This window comes from Micrasema longulum, unplaced genomic scaffold (genome assembly GCF_059751315.1).
Source record: "Micrasema longulum isolate JH-2025_06_02 unplaced genomic scaffold, ASM5975131v1 h1tg002280l, whole genome shotgun sequence".
Taxonomy (NCBI): Eukaryota; Metazoa; Arthropoda; class Insecta; order Trichoptera; family Brachycentridae; genus Micrasema; species Micrasema longulum.
In genome coordinates, this window is record NW_028279436.1 from 165,617 (window position 1) to 188,444 (window position 22,828).

The 22,828-nt window shown below is 37.1% G+C and overlaps 1 protein-coding gene across 1 annotated transcript in view; it reads left to right on the forward strand.

The window, feature by feature from the left end:
• Wnk (Wnk kinase) overlaps positions 1-21,106 on the forward strand; it is a 54,396-nt gene extending 33,290 nt beyond the window's left edge. Inside the window, 15 exon segments of the mRNA XM_088239834.1 lie at positions 38-2,040; positions 2,591-2,793; positions 5,371-5,514; positions 6,345-7,819; positions 9,083-9,162; positions 9,651-9,734; positions 9,998-10,086; positions 10,759-10,857; positions 12,311-12,451; positions 12,754-12,825; positions 12,904-12,949; positions 13,481-13,579; positions 15,332-15,540; positions 17,689-17,953; positions 18,599-21,106. Of these exon segments, the coding sequence (XP_088095960.1) occupies positions 38-2,040; positions 2,591-2,793; positions 5,371-5,514; positions 6,345-7,819; positions 9,083-9,162; positions 9,651-9,734; positions 9,998-10,086; positions 10,759-10,857; positions 12,311-12,451; positions 12,754-12,825; positions 12,904-12,949; positions 13,481-13,579; positions 15,332-15,540; positions 17,689-17,953; positions 18,599-18,648 (5,059 nt within the window). The 3' untranslated portion in view covers positions 18,649-21,106.
• The last annotated feature ends 1,722 nt before the right edge of the window (positions 21,107-22,828 follow it).

Sequence of the window (22,828 nt, forward strand, 5' to 3'; positions counted from 1 at the left end):
GTTGTTGGTTGGCTCATTGTTTTATCTTATTTTGTAGGATGGACCAGAAACAGATGCTTCTGCAGCAGCAGTATAAACAGCAGTTGTCGGCGAATGATGAAAATGCCCTTCAACAGTTGATCAATCAAAACATCTTCCAACAGGCTCGCATGTCTCCTCTTATCACCGAAGATCAAGCTCTCTTGAATCCTCAGCAGATGCTTTTAGAGCCAGCTCTTCCTCAACAGATGCTAATGGAACAGCCGGGCTCCCAACAGCTGGCCCAGAATATAATTGCGAATCAACAGCAGATCGGACGCAATCAAGAGTTAATCAACCAGCAGAATCTAGTCAGAGAACATCTTCTCCAGCAACAATTTCAGAATCAGCAGTTGACTCAGCACCAGCAACAGCAAGTTCTCGAGCAACAACTACACTCTGCTACTGAAAACACAATCCTCCAAGCTCAGATCAATAGCCATAATCAAATATTAGATCCGTCACTGCAGTATTTAAAAAATGTTTTAACACAGATAATTCCCAAACAAGACGGCTCGGTGCAAAAATCTGAGGATGGGGAGCTAGTTCAAGGCGAGGAAAATGCTGAATTGGAACTATTGAAACAAACGCAGCAAATAACTCAAAATGTTTTCAACCAACAAACTAATCCGGCTTCAGCTTCAATAGGCTATGGTTCTTTGGACAGTCCAAGCTTACACCATCAGCAGCTGCCCACATTTGTACAGTTAAATTCCCAACAGCTCGCTCAACAAGCCATGGTCCACCAGCAAATGTTGGATCAGCAACAACTGATGCAGCAAAAACAAGGACAAACATTGGACATGCAACAGCTGAACAGTTTCCAACAGCAGCAGTTGCTCGCTAAGCAAACCCAGCAACAACAAATGATCGACCAGAAAAACTGGCGAACTCAGGGGCAAAGCTTGCCGCAGAGTCATATAGAAGATTATCTACCTGTACCGAGACAGCAGCAACTGTACCAAAGACAAGTGTCAGACCAGAGCCAGGATTCCCAATCCACCTTCAATGATCAGCAACAAATTCTAAACGCTCTGGAGTTGCAACAATTCGCTCAGCAACACCAAATCTTGCAGCAGCAGCAACAGTTGCTTCAACAGCAGACACTACAGCAGCAAGTCATTCTACCGCAGCAGCAGCTAGCAGACCAAATGCACTTTTTGCCCCAAATCGATCAGTTCAGACAGCAACAGTTGCTCAACATGGCTTACCCGGACCAACAGCAGCTACTGCAACAGCAACAACTAGCGACGACAGTCGACCAACTGAACCAGCAAGCCCTCCAACAACAGATGGCCGCGCTGATGGTGAATCAACAACAGCAGCATCTACTCAATCAGCAAATGTACCAACAAGCTCTGCAACAGCAAAGCCAACAAGAGTATCAACAAATAATGCAGCAGAAAGCGAAAGAAGAATTCAGGCCGAATTTGCAACAACCGCAATCAGTAATGAATGAGGAATACCAGCAACAGATACAGCAAGGAATCACAAATGACATTAAAACAAGCGAAGACTACCAACAGATCCAGCAACAGCCGGTTGAAAATTATCTCCCTCGGTTACAGTCCCAGCAATCCAGCGTTGAAGATTACCAACAGATACCCAATCAACAACAGAACCAACCGGTTCTAAATGAACAATTCCAACCACCATTTCCCTCGGAAGACTATCAGAAAGCCCTTCTAAGACAGCAGTCTGTCTCCAACGAGGAGTACCAAAAGCTGGCGCAGCAGTCTCAAGATTACCAGCAAGGCTTCCAGCCACCTCTCGTAACTTCCGAGCACAGGAAACCCGATAGCTTCGGATCCTCCGCCTCTCAGCCACTATCGAGGACGTCCAGTCACGAGGGTACTCCCGTCCAGTACCTGGCGAAAGGGAGAAGCCACGAAGAGTCGGAGACGGCCGGTCAGGGGAAGCTCGGCGTGGAAGGGAAGGTGGAACAGTTCATGACGCCCTCGGGAGAGATACCACCAGAAGATATCGGGCCACAGACGGAACAGAACCAAACACCCTCTGAAGGTTTGTATATTCTTTAATAAAAAAAATTTCTCCTCGTGTTAAATAAACCTTAGTGATTTTGTTTAGTAAAAAAATGGACTACCCTGGCAACATTAACAAAATGTCCATTATTTTTTTTGACAATCTGACAGATGGAAAAATAATTCAATTTTTAAGTAATGCATTTGCTACTTATACATGAAATGTGATCCCATCCTGTTTCTTTAAGATCGCAGCAATATTTCTACAATTTAAAATGACACGACATGGCATAGTTGAATTCAAATCGGGAGTTGCATACTGAGCGACGTCTACAAAGAAACTAATGGGTCAAAGCGTAAAATTACTCTTTTAAGAGTACTTTAGTCGCCTTCTGTTTGATGTGTGTATGTGGTTCCTGGACTATTCTTAACTCTATGCGTTTAAGTCCATTTATACCTGTTTGTGTTCACTTCTGATTTTTATGGTGCACATGGTCCTAATTCCATTTATAACAAACACTACATTAAATTTAGACAGAATAGTCTCGAGTCTAAATAAAGATTAAGCCCTAATCGTCTGTTGTGGTCAGGTGGCGGCGCGAGCAGCGGCGAGAAGCGGCGCTCGGGGCGGCGGCGGCGCGGCGGCGAGCGCTCACAGGGCGGCGCTCCCCGCCTGAGCGTCCTGTCCCTGTCGGGCCCCGAGGTGGAGTGCCAGCTGGAGAGCAAGTCCAAGACCGTCACCTTCAAGTTCCACGTCGCGGACGTCAACCCGGAGGCCTTCGCCGCTAATCTGGTAATCACAGATCCGAGACAAAGCTTCGGATCGAGTTTATTTTATTTTGTTTATTAGGGAAAAGAACATTATAATATGTATGAAAGCAAAAAATAAAGCCATATTAGTGTTCCACGATAATACAGAATATTTGGTAGTAATGTGCTAAAAGCTTAAATCTACTGTAGTGACCAACGGAAACAAGATTTTTAGTCGAAATTTCGGCTCCTATTCTAGTTTTGGCCGAAACTGAGACTTATTTGAATAAGCTAAATGTCTATAGGCATTTGGGGCCCTGGGTAACCCTGGGCAATGGGATCACATGCGTAACAGTATTATCACAGCGGATAACAAGAGCATGAAAGGCGAGTTTCCGGCGCCTCCAAACCAGAACCAACCAGCTAAGGGAAGGTAACCCCGACAGAAAAATCCACCAGAGAAGGCAATGGGAAACCACTCCAATCATCTTTTCCCGGGAACCACCATGGCGAGTACATCCAACAAGCAGCTGTCCTGGCCTCGGAGTAGCGCAGGACCAAAATGCTTTCGCTATAGTGGTCGCCAACGTCGGGGGAACCTGATAAGGCACCGCAAGAAGAAGAAGAAATGTCTAAATTTGTCGCAACAGAGAGGGAAAACATTTTTGAGAGGGGAATATAAAAGTCAAGTAATTTGTAGTACATCTTTGAACTTTTTCCAATAGCTCAATGTCTTTAGTAAAGTAGGGACTCCATACTTGATATCCATTCTCCAATAAAGGTCTCGTATCTTTTTAGAAATATCTCTGGAGTAATATTTTGGAATGCCTTTTTAATCAAATAAATTATTGACTTAGCTTTCTTGATAATCCATTGATATGATTATGTCGAGATCTTTTTGATGCTTTACAGAGTTGCACACTACCCAAAAGATAAATATACATATGCTTATTTTTGCCCATGTGAAGAACGATATATTTTTCAGCGTTTAGTGAGATTAGCGAGTTTTCGGTCCATTCATTGATGTGGTCCGAATCCTCGAGTAGCTGTCCAGAGTATAGAAGGGGGTTTGCAAACAGTTTGGTGTCATCTGCGAAGATATTCGATTGAGATTTTACGACTGTTTTGAGACCATTAATGTACAGGATGAAGAGGATCGGGCCAAGGACAGAACCTTGCGGAATGCCGCTAAGTACATTATGTTCTGTTGTAACGTACTTAGCGGCTGTAATAGTCCGGACCCGTCTGTTAATACATTCAAAATTACACCGGAGACAAATTTAAAATCAACCTGAAAAAGCACACGAAGACTACACCAATCAGACGACACATAACATGACTAGCAGTGGCGAGCCGTGATTTATTTTATAGGTGATCTATTAAAAATGTTCATTAATTTGTACTACATATAAGTACTTACATAACATGTAAGTTATGTAATTATAAATTACTACTTTTTCTGTGGTTCTGTGAAAATCAACTCAAACAACAATTATTACTAACCACGCGATATACGTAGCTTTATTCTACACTATTTTAATAGAATACTAAACTCATTCAAAAGTTTATTATCACATACCACAATGACATTTAGCAAATATTTTCATTATGATCTGTCATTGACAGTACTGTCAAGACTTGAGCACTGGCCGATTTCTTTTAAAATGAATAATGCCTAAAACGGCCACTGCGAACGCCACCTGTCCTATGTGATACACAATATGTCAACGGTATCCCATCAAAGAAAAATAGCCCTTCGGAAATAATGATCGAAATACTAGTTTCCAAATAGAGAATCTTCTAAAAATATTTGTAATCTGCAAGTTTGTTTTAGTACGAAAAAAGCCGACTTGGGTTAAAGACGAAAAATACAGTGTACTTTTTTGTATGGAAGAATAAGCTTAGGTAATCGGCTAGTTTCATCGTTCAGTAAGAATAGGCTGGGCGCGCTTCATAGATATTTTTTTGTAGAAAGATATAAACGGTGATTTATAATAAATTACAATTACTTTTTTTCCCCCATAAACATGGTTGCTATAAATTATTATTATTAAAAGTCAATTATAATGGTAAGCTGTGCATAATCGCTTACTTTGACGATTCGCCCCTGATGACTAGGCCTTATAATATTTCTTGTATATCCCTGGGTTTTAATATAATAATAACAGGTTTTTGAAAATAATTAGTAAATTTAAAAAAATATAATAAACAAATTGGACACAGATAATACACATATACTTTGAAATGTCACACCCAAAACCTCAAGGACATAAACTATTTTCAAGAGAGGAGTTAAGGACGGGATTTCCCTTAGTGGGAACGATTTGAGTGGGAAACTCCTTGATGATTTTCCAAATGTTTTAGTTTACTGTTTACCTTATTGATGTGCCGTATATTTGTTTTTTATTGTTATTATTATTGTGTTTCTGATCCTATAAAATATTTGTGATGATATACTCATGTGTCTGTGCCAAGTAATTGCTCGTCCCATCTCAACACAGGACTTTTAGTCCCATGGAGTTAGGACTTATGTCTCAAAAAATGTGTAATAAACTGTCTTTAAGTAAATAAATAAATAAATAATGACTTTCACTGACTCCTGACTTGCCCGCTCTCCCAGGTTTCCAACTCGCTGCTTCCGGAGCAACAGACGGCCACCTTCATAGAGCTGGTGAAGGACATTGCGGCGCAGCTTGCCGCCAGACCTGATACTCTGCCCGTGTTGCCTGCTGTTCCAAACCTGAAACTCAACATCAACGATAAGGTGAGCTTGTTAAGAATTGTTAAGAATTAAGAATGAAGAGATTAAAATATTTCAGCATTCAGTGCTTCGATGCTTTTAATAACTTATTTTTAAAAACTCTAATTATTCGGATTAATGAGTGCCAGGCGTTATCCGGCTATGATGAATTCCAGATAATTGGATTAACCATTAAATTAAGGCAATGTTCTCAAAGAAAACATAAAATTTACTCTAAGATCACTTTATTGATTTTTTTAATACATCGAAATGGAATCACATTAAAAACTTACTCAAAAGTGTCCAGCAAAGTTAATCGCTTTATTATGAATTAATATTGATCTTGCCTGTTGGCAGATGAACGCTCGAAATGGTCTGGTTCGCGGAATGCGTTATCTTTATTTACTTTGCCACTGAACCCTAATACAATGAATGCAATTACCTACCTTGTACTGCTCTAATTTACCGTGGGCAAGAAAACATTTATTGTATCCAATTTCCCGTAGGGCTGATGTTCCTCATTGTCACATTTTGACTCTATTTTGCCTTCTGCGACTGTATTTATTTTCTATAATTTTTAAGACAGGGAGTTAAAATTTTTTAGTTTTGAATATGGCATTCAGGAGAAAAAAATGTCATTAATATCTCAAAAATTGAATAAATGCAATGGTCCGTTTCAAAAATGCGAATCAATAACTGTGAACTGTAAAATTAAAGATTGCTGCAAGCTATCACTTTAAAAATAAATATAAAAATCTGAATTTTATGATCCATATATGTATAATACTTAAATCTGAAATTCTATTACACTTCTTATTTGCAAGGATATCTTTGAGATATTTTTTTTATTGCAGACCGATTACGACTCGGAAAACACCGAGAAAGAAGAAAATCTTACCGACTCGAACCAAGATAACTCCGAGTGCACTACCCCCACGGCTAGCCACGACCATCTCCTCATCACTGAACTCGCTTACGATCCTGTTCCGCTGTCTATCGCCCCCGAGGATGCCGCACAGCCTGCACTCGTTGATATCTCCAAGACCCCCACCAACGACATCTACCGGGACCCTCTCAGCAGCCAAAGCGAGAACAGAGAAGATTCCAAAGATTTGATCAGCCCTTCGGACCTGTCCCCCGAAGAAATGGGAAGGGACGAAGCTACCGACAAACCGATAACCCCCGAAGGCAACCCCGCCATACTCCTCCAACCAGATACCGTCACCGACGGATCCACCATTGTTCCTAACCAACAGTCAGTCGATGATAGTCAAACTACGCATTTATCCGGAGACCTTTCTAGTCATTTAACCCAATCTTCGGAGACCCAGTCTAGTGATAATTTAAACCCAGAAGTAGAAAGCATCGTGCCAAAAGATTTGCCCAAACTCGAGCGGCAAACCAGCGTCGACAAGGACGCGCCCAAACCAGAGGCCAAGACGGACCTCAAAAAACTCCATCCCGAACCTGTCAGGAAAATATCCCGCTTCTTGGTCAGCCCCGTCACGGGGGATAAAATCAACAAACCACCTGGTGTCGATATACCTCCGACGCCCAAGAAAGAAACGGGAACTAAAGAGAAAGATGCGACACCCAAAACTGATCTCTCGTCGGAAGTTAAAGACGCAGCTACCGATTCGAAAACAACAGATTCTGAACTTGTAAAAACTGAAAAACCCCCAGAACCAAAAAAGTATTCAAAATTCAAAGTAAAAAAAGTCACTGAAGAAGAGTTGCTATTGCCACATGCGAAGATGAACGGAGTAAAAGAAACATCTCCGAATACGACAGAAATTAATCCCAAATCGATCGAGCAACCGAAAATAGAACAAATTGCCTCTAATCTCCCCGTCGATATGGAGTCTTTTTCCCCGCCACAAAATGTAGAATCGCCCCCACAGACAGTGTATCCGGAACCAGTCAGAAGGCCGACCCCCACCCTCACTCCTCAAGCGAGTCAGATCATGAATATGGCTGCCCAACTTCCGCAAGCCGCCATACAGAACTATCTTAATTCTCAACAAAATGTCCCGAGTTTAAACTCCCAAATGTTAAACCTCCAAATCGCAAATCAGAGGCCTACTCTGTCTGACCAACTGCAGCCGAATTACATGGCGCCTTTGCAAGTGTCCATTTCCAACCAGTTCACCAATCAGGGGGTTTCGCAACTCGGACTGAACAATCAGAGAGCGGCGCTGAATCTATCGACCAATCAGCTGATGGCTGGCGGCTTGAATTTAGTGGGGGCTGACCAAGGTCTGGGGATTCAGAATCCGATGATGTCGAATGAGAATTTGTCTATGATACTCTTGCAACAGAATTTAAGAGGGTAAGTTTTTTAAATTTTTTTTATTATAAAAAAACATAATTTTTTTACTTGGGTCTGTAATACAATAGGAACTTAACAGATCTTTAATTATTTTCTGTATGAATAATTAAATAATCGTTAAATTAAAATTAAAATAAAAGAAATTTGTTTTTAACCACTTTACTCTTCCGTGTATTACAGTGCTGTGTAGTCATTACACATGCAAAAAATTGGAGGTTTTAAATAGGAAAAATAAAATATTTATAGGCAATTATAGTTGAAGTCAAAAGTAATAATATTTTTAATCTGATTGCTTAAAACACGAAAAAACCAACGCGAATGAAAGAACCACCCCTGGCGAAATTCGGTGAGCTACTAATTGGCATCTGGCAGAAGAACTCGGAGACTTTCTGTTTGTGCGTGTGATACATAAAATTGGCTCTCTCGCTCCTGAATATATCTGTAGTATCGAGAGTGAGACATAAAAAGTGTGCGAGATAATTGTATATTCGGTTCTGTTTAACATCTTAGTATTTTTAGTATTTCGTGTTTGTGAAAGTATGGAGAGAAAAAAGCCATATTTGCATTCTTATGATTTACCCAAATATTTAAATTTTGGTGCCATTTTTTACGAGTTGTAAATAACTCGTTATTTGGAAAATGGGAATCAAATTGGGCTACACTGGGGTTTGAACCCTGGATCTCTAATCAGTGATTCCGTAACACTAGCCACGGGACCACAACCCGATTCGAATGAATTATTTATCGCCTTTTCAATTTCTAAGATTTAAAATTAAAACTACACAACTTCAAAATAAATTTTAAATATCGTTTGTATTTATGTCAGGGATGCAATAATTATGAATCTTCTCTATCCCCTAAAGAGTCGTTAATTTGGGGATATTAATTTTTTCCATGCGACTAATTTTTGCTTCATATATGGCCACACTGATGTTTAAATGTCAAAAAATATGAACACGAGAAATCAAACATGATGATTTTCATTTAGAACATTATTGCGACCTTAATCATTTAACTTGACTTCGTTGAATTAACCAAACCGTAGTAGTTTTATTTCCATTTTTGAAGCAGTTTTATACACCATTTGATGCTTAATCATCAGTGTGGCAATTATATGAAGCAAAGTGTCGCCGCATTAAAAAAAAAATCTTCAAATTGATCACTCTCAAGAGTACTTTATCACATAGACTGCTGCGAAGAACATTCTCCCACCTTTCAAAAGTTTTTCATTTTGTATTTGAATGTTTTTTTTAATTCGTGCAGACAACAAGCGGCCAATCAGCAACTGTTACAAGGCGTCTACTTGAGGAATTCACAGCACCAGTCTTTACTCCGATCTGCCAGTAAGTATTCAACTTCTTAGATTTCGGTCAATTTCACAGCCATTTATTTATTTACTTTTTTACTGTTTATCTTTTGTCGTAAACACTTGACAAACTTACTACTTTGCTCAGTGTATATTTTTGTGCATGAATTAATATTGTATTTTTTTATTGGCAATTCAACCTACGAATAATAATAATAATATTTGGCTGATTTATATAGCGCCATTTTTGTGAAAAAAAAATTAAGGAATATTTGCATTTTATCAATATAGATAAATTACAAAATGTTCAGACACTGATAAACTTCAAACCTCGGTTGAGGGCCAAAAGAAGTATGAAATATTTTTTTCAATAATTTTTATGTTCAATGTGATTCAAAATGCAACTTTTTAGACCCCTTTCACTTTGGTGTCTAAAAAAATAAAAAACTTCATACATCATCGGCCCACTCTAATGTACATCCACAGTTTTCTTAGTTTAACTTTTGTAAATATTTTTATCCGTAGATTTATACGATTTGGCCAGTGGTGGGGCCGGACTCCAAGCGCCTCAAGACATCCTTCCGTCTTATCATCAGCCTAATCTTGTCGGTATGTATTTGCAGATATTTAAATATTTAGCAATTTTTGGCTTTCAAAATATAATACCCTTTTAAAAATATTATCGTACTTCTATAACTCAACTTTGGCTCAAAAAAAAATATTTAGCTCATTTCCTTTACATTATTTGCTCATATGTGAGTAATTTTAATTAATCGTAATCCTTAAGCTCCCAAAAAACATCCTTTATGTGTAAAATTTTAATGTAGTGTGTAGTTTATTTAACAGTTAAATAATTTATTTTTTTTCTGCAGGAGCCGACCAAAGACCACGGGGTCCCCAAAAGGGACAAACCTACGATGCCTATCTGCTCGCTCTACAAGCCAAACTTGCTTCCATTTCTGTAGGTTGCCTTTACTCTAATTAGAAAATTGACTGAACAAAATTATTTTTAATTGTACTTTTGTAATTTGAATTTATGGCCTATTTTTAAATAATACGAAATAGGCGCTATAAAAAAACACTTTTTTGTAACAATATTTTTGAGTATGTCCAAATCTTTGTAGACGAATTTAAGTATGTCCAAACCTTTGTAGTGACTTATCTCCATATGATTTCCCTTTTCAGATTTTTTTTCTGAAAGTAACCACTGTTCTAGTTGTATTTCTCCTACAGCTCTGTATTCTTGATCCGCCCGGACACGGGGTAGTAATAAATTTATAAATAAAAAAAATAATAATTGACAATGGTATTTTTTAATTTTGTCAACCTCGTTGCTGTAGTGGTCAGCGCGTTTGCCTACTATGCAAGAGGTCTCGGGTTCGATTCCTGACATGATTGAAATGTCATATTTATTTAAGAAGGTATTTTTACACTAGAATATTTTATAGTCCCTGGACTGCCACCTGAAGCGTAAGACTGATTATATTGCCTTCATGTAACCAAAATGATCAAGATACGCTTTAATCGGTGTACTAATGCAGTGCCCTATCCACCATTTGGTGGGGAAAGGAAATTATGATTCTGAAGGTAAGCTGTACTTCTCTATAGTTAAATTCCTTTTCAATGATTTCAGGGTCCGATGTCTCCGCAATCACCATCCGAGGTGTCTTGTAGCCCCATGCTGTCCCCTACTCCACGGAACACTGGCTCCCAAGTCATGAGCGCTGACAAGGTGAGCTTCTCAAACTAAAAAATATATTTAATAATTAAAAAAAATATCCTCTAGTAAAGTCAATCTTCAATGAATAGGGTATTAACACTCGGGAGGAATATCTGATTTAACCTACTCTACAAATAAAAGAATTTTTATAAGCCTGTATAATTAATATTTTTATTCATTATTTTCGTTTCGAAAATAAGGTCTTGCAAAAACGATCGTTTCGTAAGTTGGTAATAAATCTTGTCACAGAAGTTCACGAGTAATGCATTCATTTTAATGTTGGTAATGCCACAGGCCACAGATAGAACTGTCCATCACGTGCCCTACGAAATCACCCTACCTTTAGAATACCTAGTGTCAATACGAACTATTGCCAGAATTCGTTTTTACACAGATCGTGTTCCACTTTTAACAGCTTTTTTAACCATATAGATATATATCATACAGGATTACAATTATTTAAAAATAGTGTATTGAAAACTTTTGAATAAAACTCCGGTTGGTCCCTTTTTCTCTTATATCACTCAAATTACATACATTCATATTATTATTATAAATTAAATTTCTCTTTTGAAATTTTTTCAGTGTGTAAAGTGGCCACTTAAACCAGCCATTGACAGGTCATAAGCCCTGTAGATGCCTAGACTTCTAAATAACCTTCTCTTAAATGTTCTTCATCTCTGTTGTAATATGTTAACCAATTAGGTATTTGGACACTTACGTAGTATTTATTTATTCATATTTTTCACTTAAAAACTATAATTAATAATAAAAATAATGTGACCTCACTGGGGTTTCCCGTGCCGAGGACACTTAACAATATACTTTTTTTAAATTACATTTGAGAATACACAAAGAAGACTAATTTAAAAAAACGAAAATAATGAACAAATATTCAGACAGTTTTAAAAACAAGGTATTTATTTTCATCTATATTATTTATATTACAAAACACACAATGAAAATAACAAAAACCTAACATAAGCTATACACTTGTGGAGCAATTGATTCAATATTGGTATGATCGAATGAGACAATCCATTTTACTTCTACCTAGCTCCACTATCCATTTTTTTATAGCCTTTTTAAACATTTTCTCGTTACTAATTGTTTTAATAGATAGTGGAAGTAGGTTATAGATTTTAATTGAATAATACTCAAAACCCCTTTGTCCGAAAGTAGTTTTAGTTTGTATTTGTTTAAGTTGTCTATGTGTTGAGGATCTAGTGATTGTATTATTTGTATGTGATGTATCATAATCGTAAACTGATCCTAACGCTCAGCGGCATCAGTAATAAGTTAGTCTCCCATTTGGATTTGATTACACAGGTTCTTATTTCAAAAATAATGTTTTTAAACAATTGAAGAGTTTTAGCTTGCTCATAATTTTTCGCTTTTAATCATATTGATCGAATTTTTACCATTTTTGTGAAGTAAGTTAAGCGTGTGTATTTTTGTGTGTTAGCTGCACGATGGGGAGGTTCTGCACCACGGCCACGTCCAGAAAGCTCGACGCACCGTGGCCCACCTGGCCGACCTGGAGCACGAGCTGTCCAAGATCAACCTCAACTACCGCTCCCACCACAAGCCCGGACTCGTGGACAAGGTAACACTCGATACTTTACTTTGCCCATCTGTTATTACTATAAAGCATCCCATTTTGGCAAGGTAAAGATTAAGTAGGTTCGTGAAGTTGTCGGCCTAGTGCTGTAATGGTCAGCGCGTTTGCCTACCATGCAAGAGGTCTCGGGTTCGACTCCCGACACGGTTGATATGAAATATTTATGTAAAAGGGTGTTTTCACAATATAATATTTCGTAAGCGTAAGACTGGTCATCAATCATACCTTCATGTAACAAAAATGATCAAGATACGTATAGGGTATAAAATACAATTTTTCTCTTTCAGGTTGTAGGTGTTGGCTCTCGTTCTGTGGCTGAAGGGGAGCTGCTTTCACCGCCCAGCTTACCGGCCCATCACGTAAGTTACTTCACTACAAAACGCTACAATCTCCACACTGAATGTGAATCCAGTAATAATCTGCTCCGTTTCTTTCAGAAGGAGATCATGCACGATGATGGTATCGGCACGAGGCACTCGGCTTGTAAGTTTAATATTCCTCAAATTAGAATAGTAACATCAGTTAACATCGTTAAGATACATAAGAAGAAAACCCATTCTCCTATTATTGACCACGAAGTTGAAGAAACCGTCTGTTACACATTTGTTGTTAAACTAAAAATTTCTATGCAATGATTGAGATATATTATATAGAGATGACACTCCATACAAATCCGAGCTAAAAAGTCGTCCTAAAAGGAAAGGGACCGACCAGTGGAGGGAGCAAGAGTCGTCATGTCATAATATCACGTCGACTTTGGCAAGCAAAACATTTAGTACAGTAAAAAGCACGGACTGTTTACATCGGTCTATCTTAAGTTCTATTCAGTATGTCGCTCTTTTCCGCATACTTTTGCAAATGAAATGACATGATGTTTGATGAATTGTTGCCATTTAAGGAGAGGCAGTAGGCTGACGAGCATGCGTGAGTTAGGTATTTTATATGAAGCGCACAAACACGTTTTTTGTAGGTAAATGTGTTGATTGACCGTTAAAACTGTTTGTATGTTTCTAGCATGCTCCTCGCCTTGGTCCTACGGCAGGCTGACGGTACTACCCGTGGCGCGAGTACCAGATCACGAGCTGTGTCCCTCGGATTCGCATCTTTTCCCGGGTAAGAATCTCTTTTACTTCTCAATTTAAGTGTCCCCATCGACAATGATGTATAATTATATACACACGTCACTAGTGTGAAGAAAATGGCGTTTCTTCCGCGCTTTCACTCTCCAACGGACTTTCATCATTATCAGATGTGACGCCACTCAGAAATATGCTGCCATATGTGATGAAAAAATACTTTAATTGCACTGCTTCTGTGACAAAACAGATTGTGACAATTTAGATCATTTATACCTATTTGTGGGTTACGTCACTTCGATGCTGACCGCCTCATATTTACCTTTATGTTATTTTTATATATTTCCAATTTTATATGTAATATTTTGTAATTTATTTATTTTTTTATTTTATTTATTGGGGATATCAACAGTAATACATGTAACAAATAAAATATACAGAGAATAAAACCAAAGACAGATATCCACAGAAATACATTAAATACACGTACAATACATACTAGTGTGTTTGTGTGAGTGTAAGTGAGTGAGAGGGTGGGTGAGGGGGTGTTATATTGGAATGAGGGTGTCAAGTGTCGAAAATATAAATATATATAAAATATTAAGAATTAGAGATAAAATTTAATAAAATAAAATAAGATAAAATAAGACTTTATTATTGAAACTAAGTATAAGACAAAAAAGTATGTTTTAAGACGCGCATTTTAAATGTTATTTTTTTACAATCAAATGGATCAATAAGGGGAAAATTCAAATTATATTCACTAGCAAAACGTATAAGTGGAGAGTTCTGGGCATAGTTCGTACGAGCTGCTGGCACATGAAATAGAGAGCTCGACGTATGACAGGTGCGGTAGCCGGGGACATTTAATGATAACTCTGACAAAAGAGCCGGACTACATGATATATATGTGAGTAATAATGCGCATACTATAGAGGAGCCCAAACGTAAAAAAACCATTCTATGACTATTAAGTATTAAGTTAGCTACAGTTCGCAGCAAAACAATAGGTCGAGAATCGACAAATCAATATTAATTTGCATTGTAATTACTTTGAAATATTAACCTGTGCATTTATTATTGCAGGGTTATTCCAATTTATTTATCTATAATTCTCCTATATTTATTTTATAAAACTAAAAATACATGTGTGTGTTTGTTTGTTTGTCTGTCACATCTCCGAAACGGCAAGTCGTAGCGGCCTGAAATTTGGACACGTCATTCTAGATGCGATTTCTACGGTGCTATTTTCAAGTTAAATTTGAATCGACTTCTACTCGACGCAGACTCAAAATTTTTGACAGTAAATCATGGAATACACATGTCGAGACAGTAAATGCCAAAAATCAACGTAAATCAAATAAAAATATTTATCGAAGTCAATTACCTGTGAAAACTGACTCCTTTAACACCTTTGACGCTCCTACTGCCGCAACCATTGTCGATTTTTATTTACTGTAACGAGTAAATAACTAAGTTATTTACAAACAAAGCCATTCACATCGACGAAAGCGTCCATTACGCGTCTGTTGTCAAACAAAATAAAATGGCCGCCAGCAGAGTGAAGTTGTCTCTAACCAAAAATATGTAACAGTTTCCTTCTATGCAAAATAATGACAGGGGCTCTATATAGTTAGCGCATTACTACTCTGAGTGAATAAATTTAATTGAATATTGAAATAATGACTTTGTATACGTTTAAAAAAAATATATGTTTGGACTGTATTTTTTGAAACCTTGTAAGACGAGGTTCCCGTGTATGATATTGGTATTATTTATCGAATGGCAGGGAAATCAGGTGAGGATGGGGGCTGCTTGGAGGAGGGCAGCGCTGTGTTCGTGGTGGCCGAGGCGGCGCGCGTGCGGTCCTACTGCATCAGCGACCCCTGGGGGCGGCTGCGCGCGACCGTGCTGGACCCGGCCGACGCGCTCGCCGGCCCCTCCTGCCCGCGCTACCTGCCCGACCACTCGGGGCCCGGCGACCCCCTGCCGGAGAAGGTGAGCGCTTACCACATGTCAAGATTCGTGATGATGTTCTTTTTAAATTTAAACGGTCACAAAGTTCAAAATTTACAGGAATCGTGACGTATTAGGGGCGTGGCCAATGCAATCGACCGTTTTCGTGGGGATTCAAAATGATAAATTTAAAAAAAATAAATTATTTGATAATATTTCATAGTGAGGGTCTATGAAAAAAAATAAAAATATTAATGTTTTCTTTAAAATGAAACGCTAACATGAGCTTTGCATGTTTTATAGTGTTTTAGGTATTTAATGAATGTATGTGAATGATTTTTTTATTGAAAGTACGCCCATAGCACAAATGAGGGTTTTTCTATGTTTTTTTTTTCATGCTAGATGGATTTGTTCATTTTTGACACTTTTTTATTTTTATTATTTTTTTTATATGCCTCCACTCGTTTGCGAGTGATTTTGGATTTTTGACACTAGGCTGCACATGTATAAAACTGTTATACAAAAAGAATTGTCTACTTCAAATCCATAAAGACGTGACATAGTAGTGTTTCTGCATCTTAATTGGTAACATCTTGATTCCAAAATTAAAAAAAATGACAGCACATCATTATACAGTAAAACCTCGTTTTTACGTTCTTCGATTTTACATTTTCCCGCTTTTTACACTGAAATATTTAAGTCCCATTTTTTTCCATATATTCTCATGAAAATATTCCACTAATTGATGTTTTTTACGTTTTTCATAACCCCGGTTTTACGTTTAATTTTTTTCGAAACTCATTCGATCTGTCAAAAAGCTCCGAGCCGCGTGCTGCCGCATTCACCCAAAATGGTGAATAAAATCAAGGTAGATAAAAAATGTGTAAATTGTTGTCTCAAACTAAATTCGAAGTAGGTGCGGTGTAATTGACCATTTTGTTTAAGTGTCTAATTTTGACATTTTACTAAATTGTGACATGCAGTTGACGCATTTTTATGAAGAATGAAGTCTTTACATCAATAAATTACGATGCAGAAAGTTCAACAATTTGGCAATAAAAATATTATTTGAAGTTATTAACATAATGTGAAAAGAAGATAGTTCAAACAGTTATCATAAAAGAGTGAAACAGTTTTGCCGCAATCTAAATGACAGTTGAAATTCTGTGGTGCCATAGTAAAAAAGGGATACCATATAAATAAAATTTACCAATATTTAAGGAAAAAATTGCTGTATGCGTTTTATGCAAATTTTTATTTTCGTGTTTTGAAGGTTGAGTAAATAAAACTACTTACATAAAATTATTTAAATATGTTTTTTTTAAATTGAATAAAAAAAAACACACTGTAGTATTGCTTGAAAAAATACAAAATATTTTTAACTAAATCATTGGTAAATATGAATAATCCCCAATTATGACAGTTCTTACAAATTTTCCACTACAACTACTACAGCAATATTTTGGGTTTGTCCAAATTTTTGTAGACAAGGACTGGATTCAACTCCCTGGGGAGCTGTTAACATTAACATATTACAATAGAGATGAAGAACATTTTAGAGAAGGTAATATAGAAGCCTAGGCATCTACAAGGCTTATGACCTGTCATTGGCTGGTTTAAGTGGCCACTTTACACACTGTGTAGCATTCACCATTCTGCCCATATTTGAACATCTATATTCCTTTTCAGGTGTTGCCTAGTGTGTAGGTGAAATAATTCAGTTAGATGAATCTCACATGCATAAATAAAGGTTTCAGCTCTTTAACTTCACAAACATCAACAGATGAAAGAGTTGAAGGAATATAGATGTTCAAATATAGGCAGAATGGTGACTGGAGATGCCTAGACTTCTATATTACCTTCTCTAAAATGTTCTTCATCTCTGTTGTAATATGTTAATAACTACTACAGTACTAAATAGTATAGTCTAGTACAATAATTCTATTTTTATGTAATTTATTTTTTTCCGTACCTTTTTAATTTCCTCACTTTAGGGTTTTTCTCAGTTTTACACTTTTTTGTTGCTCCCTTGAAAAACATAAAACGGGGGTTCTACTGTACTTACAGAGGGCTTTGCTGTCAGCAATACAACATATTTAATAAAGAAAAATGATCAAGATACGCTGCGATTGGTGCCCTATGGAGAGGGAATGATGATGATGATTTTGCCATAATAAAATCTATTTTTAGATTACGGCGACTCTGATAATAGACCCGCTGAAGGAGATGACTTGCGCCGTGATCGACCCCACCCTCGACCTGCTGTCCCACCCCGACGGGTGCTTCGTCGCGTGCGGGGGCGCGGGCGGGGCGGGGGGCGCGCCCCTGGCCGGGTGGGCCTTGGAGGGCGCGGAAGGGGAGGCAGACTGGGGGGAGTACCGCGCCGGGGAGGCGCACAACGCGGCGGAGGGGCTCGTCGCCAGCGCCGTGGTGACGGAGTCGCTCACCGAGAAAAGTAATGCGAATGTTGTATTTATAATAATTTTACGCGGTATATCCTGAAACTTAGTTCCGTTTGTATCTATGTTATGTTACATAACGTATGTTAACACCCGTACTTAAGGTAAGGTAACTTTCATAATGGTTTTCGAGAAAGGCATTCTTATTTTATAGCGATCCCGATAATTCTCCTTCATTGTTTTACGACAAATAGTCAAAAATGTATTCTCCTTTATTCCTACGGTTGAATGCGAACAGAATGTGTTGAAAATGCTCACTTTCGTCGACTTGACATTCCATTTTGAAGGCTTGTATCACTTAAAATAATTCATGTAATGTAAAACCATAAACTATGTTTTGTACAACAGAAAATTTTCTTTCGAATGACATATAACTTTTACCATTTTATTATATTTTTGGTGCTCATTTTTATGTTTGAAAAAAAAATTACACAATTTATGTTAACACCCAATATGTTTATATATCCAGTTGTCTGTCATTGTTCCATATATTAGGTCTATAACTTAAAAACCGTTTTTTTTTTTCTTCTTTCTTCAAAGTGTTGTCCATCGGAAATTACAACATTTCCCCACCTTTCTGTCAATTTGTGGATGCTATCCCAGTACAGTTTCACAGTAGTAAAAAGTTGTTTGTTTTGCAGATATTTGCAGAGAAATAGTGCTTCTTACGCTGTCCACCGTGGAGTTATGATTCCCCTACTGGGACTATACTTCCAGCCTTTGCCTCTGCTAATCCCCCTCCAGCCCGCAGCCTCTAGTGACGCCACCAATCATATTTATTGACGAAAGGTAGACTACGACGCGAATGCAGAATATTAGAGGTGCTTCTCTGTTTAGGTTCACTGTAAATAATGTTAAGAATCGTCCGTACTTATAATGTTTGTTTCGTAACAAATGGTTTCCGAAGGTTTTTTTCGATACGTAGTTCAGACATAGCGGTTACACTTCCAAACATTGACAATTTTATTCCGTTGAATATGATTTTAGAATTAGTTTTGTGAATTTCGTTATGTGGTGTGATCTTTTATTCTATTTAAGCCGCGGTTTCATTAAAAACCACGTGAGCGGTGAGTAAAATTCACATTTTAAGGTACGATATTCAAGTGCTGTCTGATTTCAAATTTTACTGTAAACGGTAAAAAATTTTGTAAGCTAAAATATTGTTGATTTCTAACACTTTGGCCGCCAAAATTTCGACATAAAATATGTTTTTGCACATTTACAAAATGTTTTACCATTTTAGTTTGCTTTAATAGGCATGTGGTTAAAGTTCCAGATTTGATTTATGACCGAAGTGATTTTTTTCTTAAAAATTGTACCTGGGGGGTGATTACAAACACTGTCTTCATTGGTGCATATTGAGACGTCTACTTAACTTTTCTTCTATCTCTATCTACCTTGGTGTGATGAACCCGGGTCTACCGACATGTCGATACGTGTTTTCAGAGAAATAAGGCAAATGATGAAAAAATTTAAATGGTTATATTTATTATATTTTTCATAAATGTTACAATTCTATTTCTTCCGAAGTGTTGCCATTGCACCTTACGGCGCCTGCGCATTATGCCATCTCAAACGTCAAATGATCTGACGCATGCAACGTAACTCACCTCAATGTGAAATTAAAATCGACTAATTTTTCTTTTGTTTAAATCGATTTCTGTGATAAAAAGTACCCACCTCAAAACGATTAAAAATTTGAATAATCGCAATTAAAGCAAATGCCCGGTTGAACATGATTGTTGTCACTTCCAGTGCGTAGATACGTGTACCGTGGTGTACGGGTGTCCCCGATAGCTATCGATGTACTTACCTCAAATTTCGAAGATACACAGCCAAAGGTGTATCTTTGTAATCACCCTGGAGAATTTATCTTCAACTATACCGTCATAGTGAAGATATGGCTGCCGTATATTCCGATTGTAATCGCCCCCCTGAGGTGTGAAAGATCACCTCGCCTAAGTAAATCATAAATGTGAAAATGTGCTTAAAATCTTATCTTTCTATTTTGCTGTGGCACTTAATGAGAAAAAAAGGAGTCTTGACTTTTTTTTATGAACCGTTAAATTAGAACAATGAACCTTCAGGCTTAATTAGAATATTTTTTGCCCAATTGAAACCATGAAAAAAAAAACCTGCATTAAGTTGTTGCAGATGTAAAAATTTGATGTAATTTTATATACAAATACTCAATGACGTATAATTAAATAGACACAGTACTGGCGCAAAGAAAATGGCATTTTAATTTCATCATCATCAGACGCGATGCTACGCAGAAATGTATCATTTGTGATGAAAAAATGCTTTGATAGCACTGCATCGATTCAGTACAAAAATGCTCCTGGCGTCCACATGTTGCTCGGTGGCGGGCGAGATGTTGAGAAGCAATTCGAAGGCGAGTTTCTTGGTTTGTCTCGGTCTGCTCGGGGGCACCCAGGCTCCCAATTTTTTAGAAAATCCCATTGCATGAAGATGATTGAGAATCGTTTTCTGATCGAAGTTCATTTGTTTGGGCAATTCACGACTTGAGAACTTATTCCTTAACCCAATAGCTAGTATAGAGGAGTAACATGTCTATTTATTACACGTCTGTGCATGTACTGGTTTCATCAAATCATTAACTTGTTAATATCAAAGTCGGTCAATTAAGCTCGCCCATCTTAGCTCACACCAGCCAAAGGAGATTTACAGTACATATTCGATTATTAGACGACCTTACGGTACAGTTTGTCACCATTAAAAAAAAAATCTGACCTTATCTCATAATTTTGTGCTCAATCAGACAAGAGCATAATAGTTTTTTTTTTTGAAAATAAAAAAAAACATCAAATATTTATTTATCGTAATTTTAATTGATCTGAATTTTTACTTGCTGAAGATGTTGCGTCGGTTTGAATTCCATTAATTTGAAAAATATTATTTATAAATTTTATACAGGTGTTTTATTTTGAATGGCATAAATTTTTATCGGTAATTTGAAATACAGTTGAAGACTATGTGGAAAAAATGGCGTCATTAAAAATAATGAAGGAGTAAAATGAAGAATAAAAACATTGTTTGGGGGGCACTCAGTTCATATTTAATAGTTTTTTAATTAACATTAGATGTATTTTTACATACAATCACAGAAAAGAAAAAACAAAGAAAAATGTCTATATACACGGTTTTTCAGGGCCAGACGGCGAAACTTCAGTGGAACATTCCTCATGGTAAGCCTGAAAAAATATCCTAATAATTTTTTCCAAAAATGAACTTTCAAAACAAATTTTTTTTTTCTTCATAATCTCAAAATGGAGTTTTTTTTTATTAAAAAGAAATATTTGCGTTCTTATGTTACTCAAATATTTCATTTTGAGGGCCATTTCCAAGAGTTGTAAATAACTCACTTTTAGAAAATGGAATCAAGTTGGGGTAGAGTGGGATTCGAACCACAGACCTTTGGTCCATGAGTCCAAGACAGTAGCCACAGGACCACAACCCGATTACAAATGTTAATCCTTAATTTCTCGGACTAGCGGTCCCTCTTCAAACCCCTGCCCCTCTCCTACCCAGCCGCTTCCCTTGTCCGCGTCTGGTGCGTATCGCTTGGCTGGTCAAATACGTTTTTATGTAAAAAAAAATTTAGGGGAGGGGTAGGGATTTGCGGGAGGGATGCTAGTCCGAGAAATTAAAGGTATACTCCATTTTGAGATTATTTATATATATTTTTTTAATTAGTTTTTGGGAAAAAATTATTAGGATTTTTTTTAAAGCTTACTATGAGGAATGTTCCTCTGAAGTTTCACAGTCTGGCCCTGAAAAAGCGTGTATATAAAAAACTCCTTTCTTGAGCATACAAAAACTAGCTCATTCCAGCAATTGTCACATTTTTTACTATTTTTTTTGCCAGCCGTGACCCCATACATTTCAGACAAGGAGCCGTGTTTGGTTAGTTCTGAATATTCCATTGCATTGGATTCATTCTGGTGAATAAAAGGAATTAAAATGAAGAAGTTCAGTGGTTTTTTAATATTATTTGTTAATAGTTGACCGACTATTGAACTAACCCAAAAAAAATATTTTTCGAAAATTTATGTATCATTTATTATCAGCACTATGATTTTATGTATCTGAAATTATTCCGCATGTGAGGTCTTAAGTTCTCTTCCGTTTCTCGGTCAGTTCTGCCGATGTTGCCGTAAACCAAAAATCTTTCACAATTCTAATCATTGGTTGATTCATATGAACTATTGACGTCGTTCAAAGTAGTTTGTTTTTATTAAAATATTTTTCCATGCATAAAAAACTTTGCCGTACAATTCTATTCCTCAGAGGCAGACGGATGCAAATCCAAACGTCAAATGTTGAACAAGAGTCTAAAGAATCTACATTCTCTAAGTGATTTCTAAAAAATTATAGCATTCATTTGTCTTTTCAGTATCTTAATACATTGTTTCTTTCATTATAAGACTTACGTTTCTTTAAAATCAATGGGCATGATCATAAACTGGATACGAAAATCGAAATGTCATTCATCAAATTCTGGATTTGCATCTTCCCGAAGGGCTGAATTTCCTCATTGCAATGAGCTCATTTTTGCCCTTCAATTAATTATTAATAGCAAGTCAAAAACCAGAAACACTGTAATTTCTAGTGTTTCGCAAGTTGATCCTTTTGGACACAACTTTCATTCATAATTGATTACGTTGTGTTTCTATAAATTTAGAATAAAATCCAATAGTGACGAAGAGAAGCCATATATTTTTTGCAACTGTCATTCAAAATTGAACATCCTGTATGGACAGAAATATTTTTACAAATTTCTAGCTAGAATTTAATGCGAAATTCAAAAGTGTGAATAAGAATGATGAGTCATAGAGAAAAATTCTAAT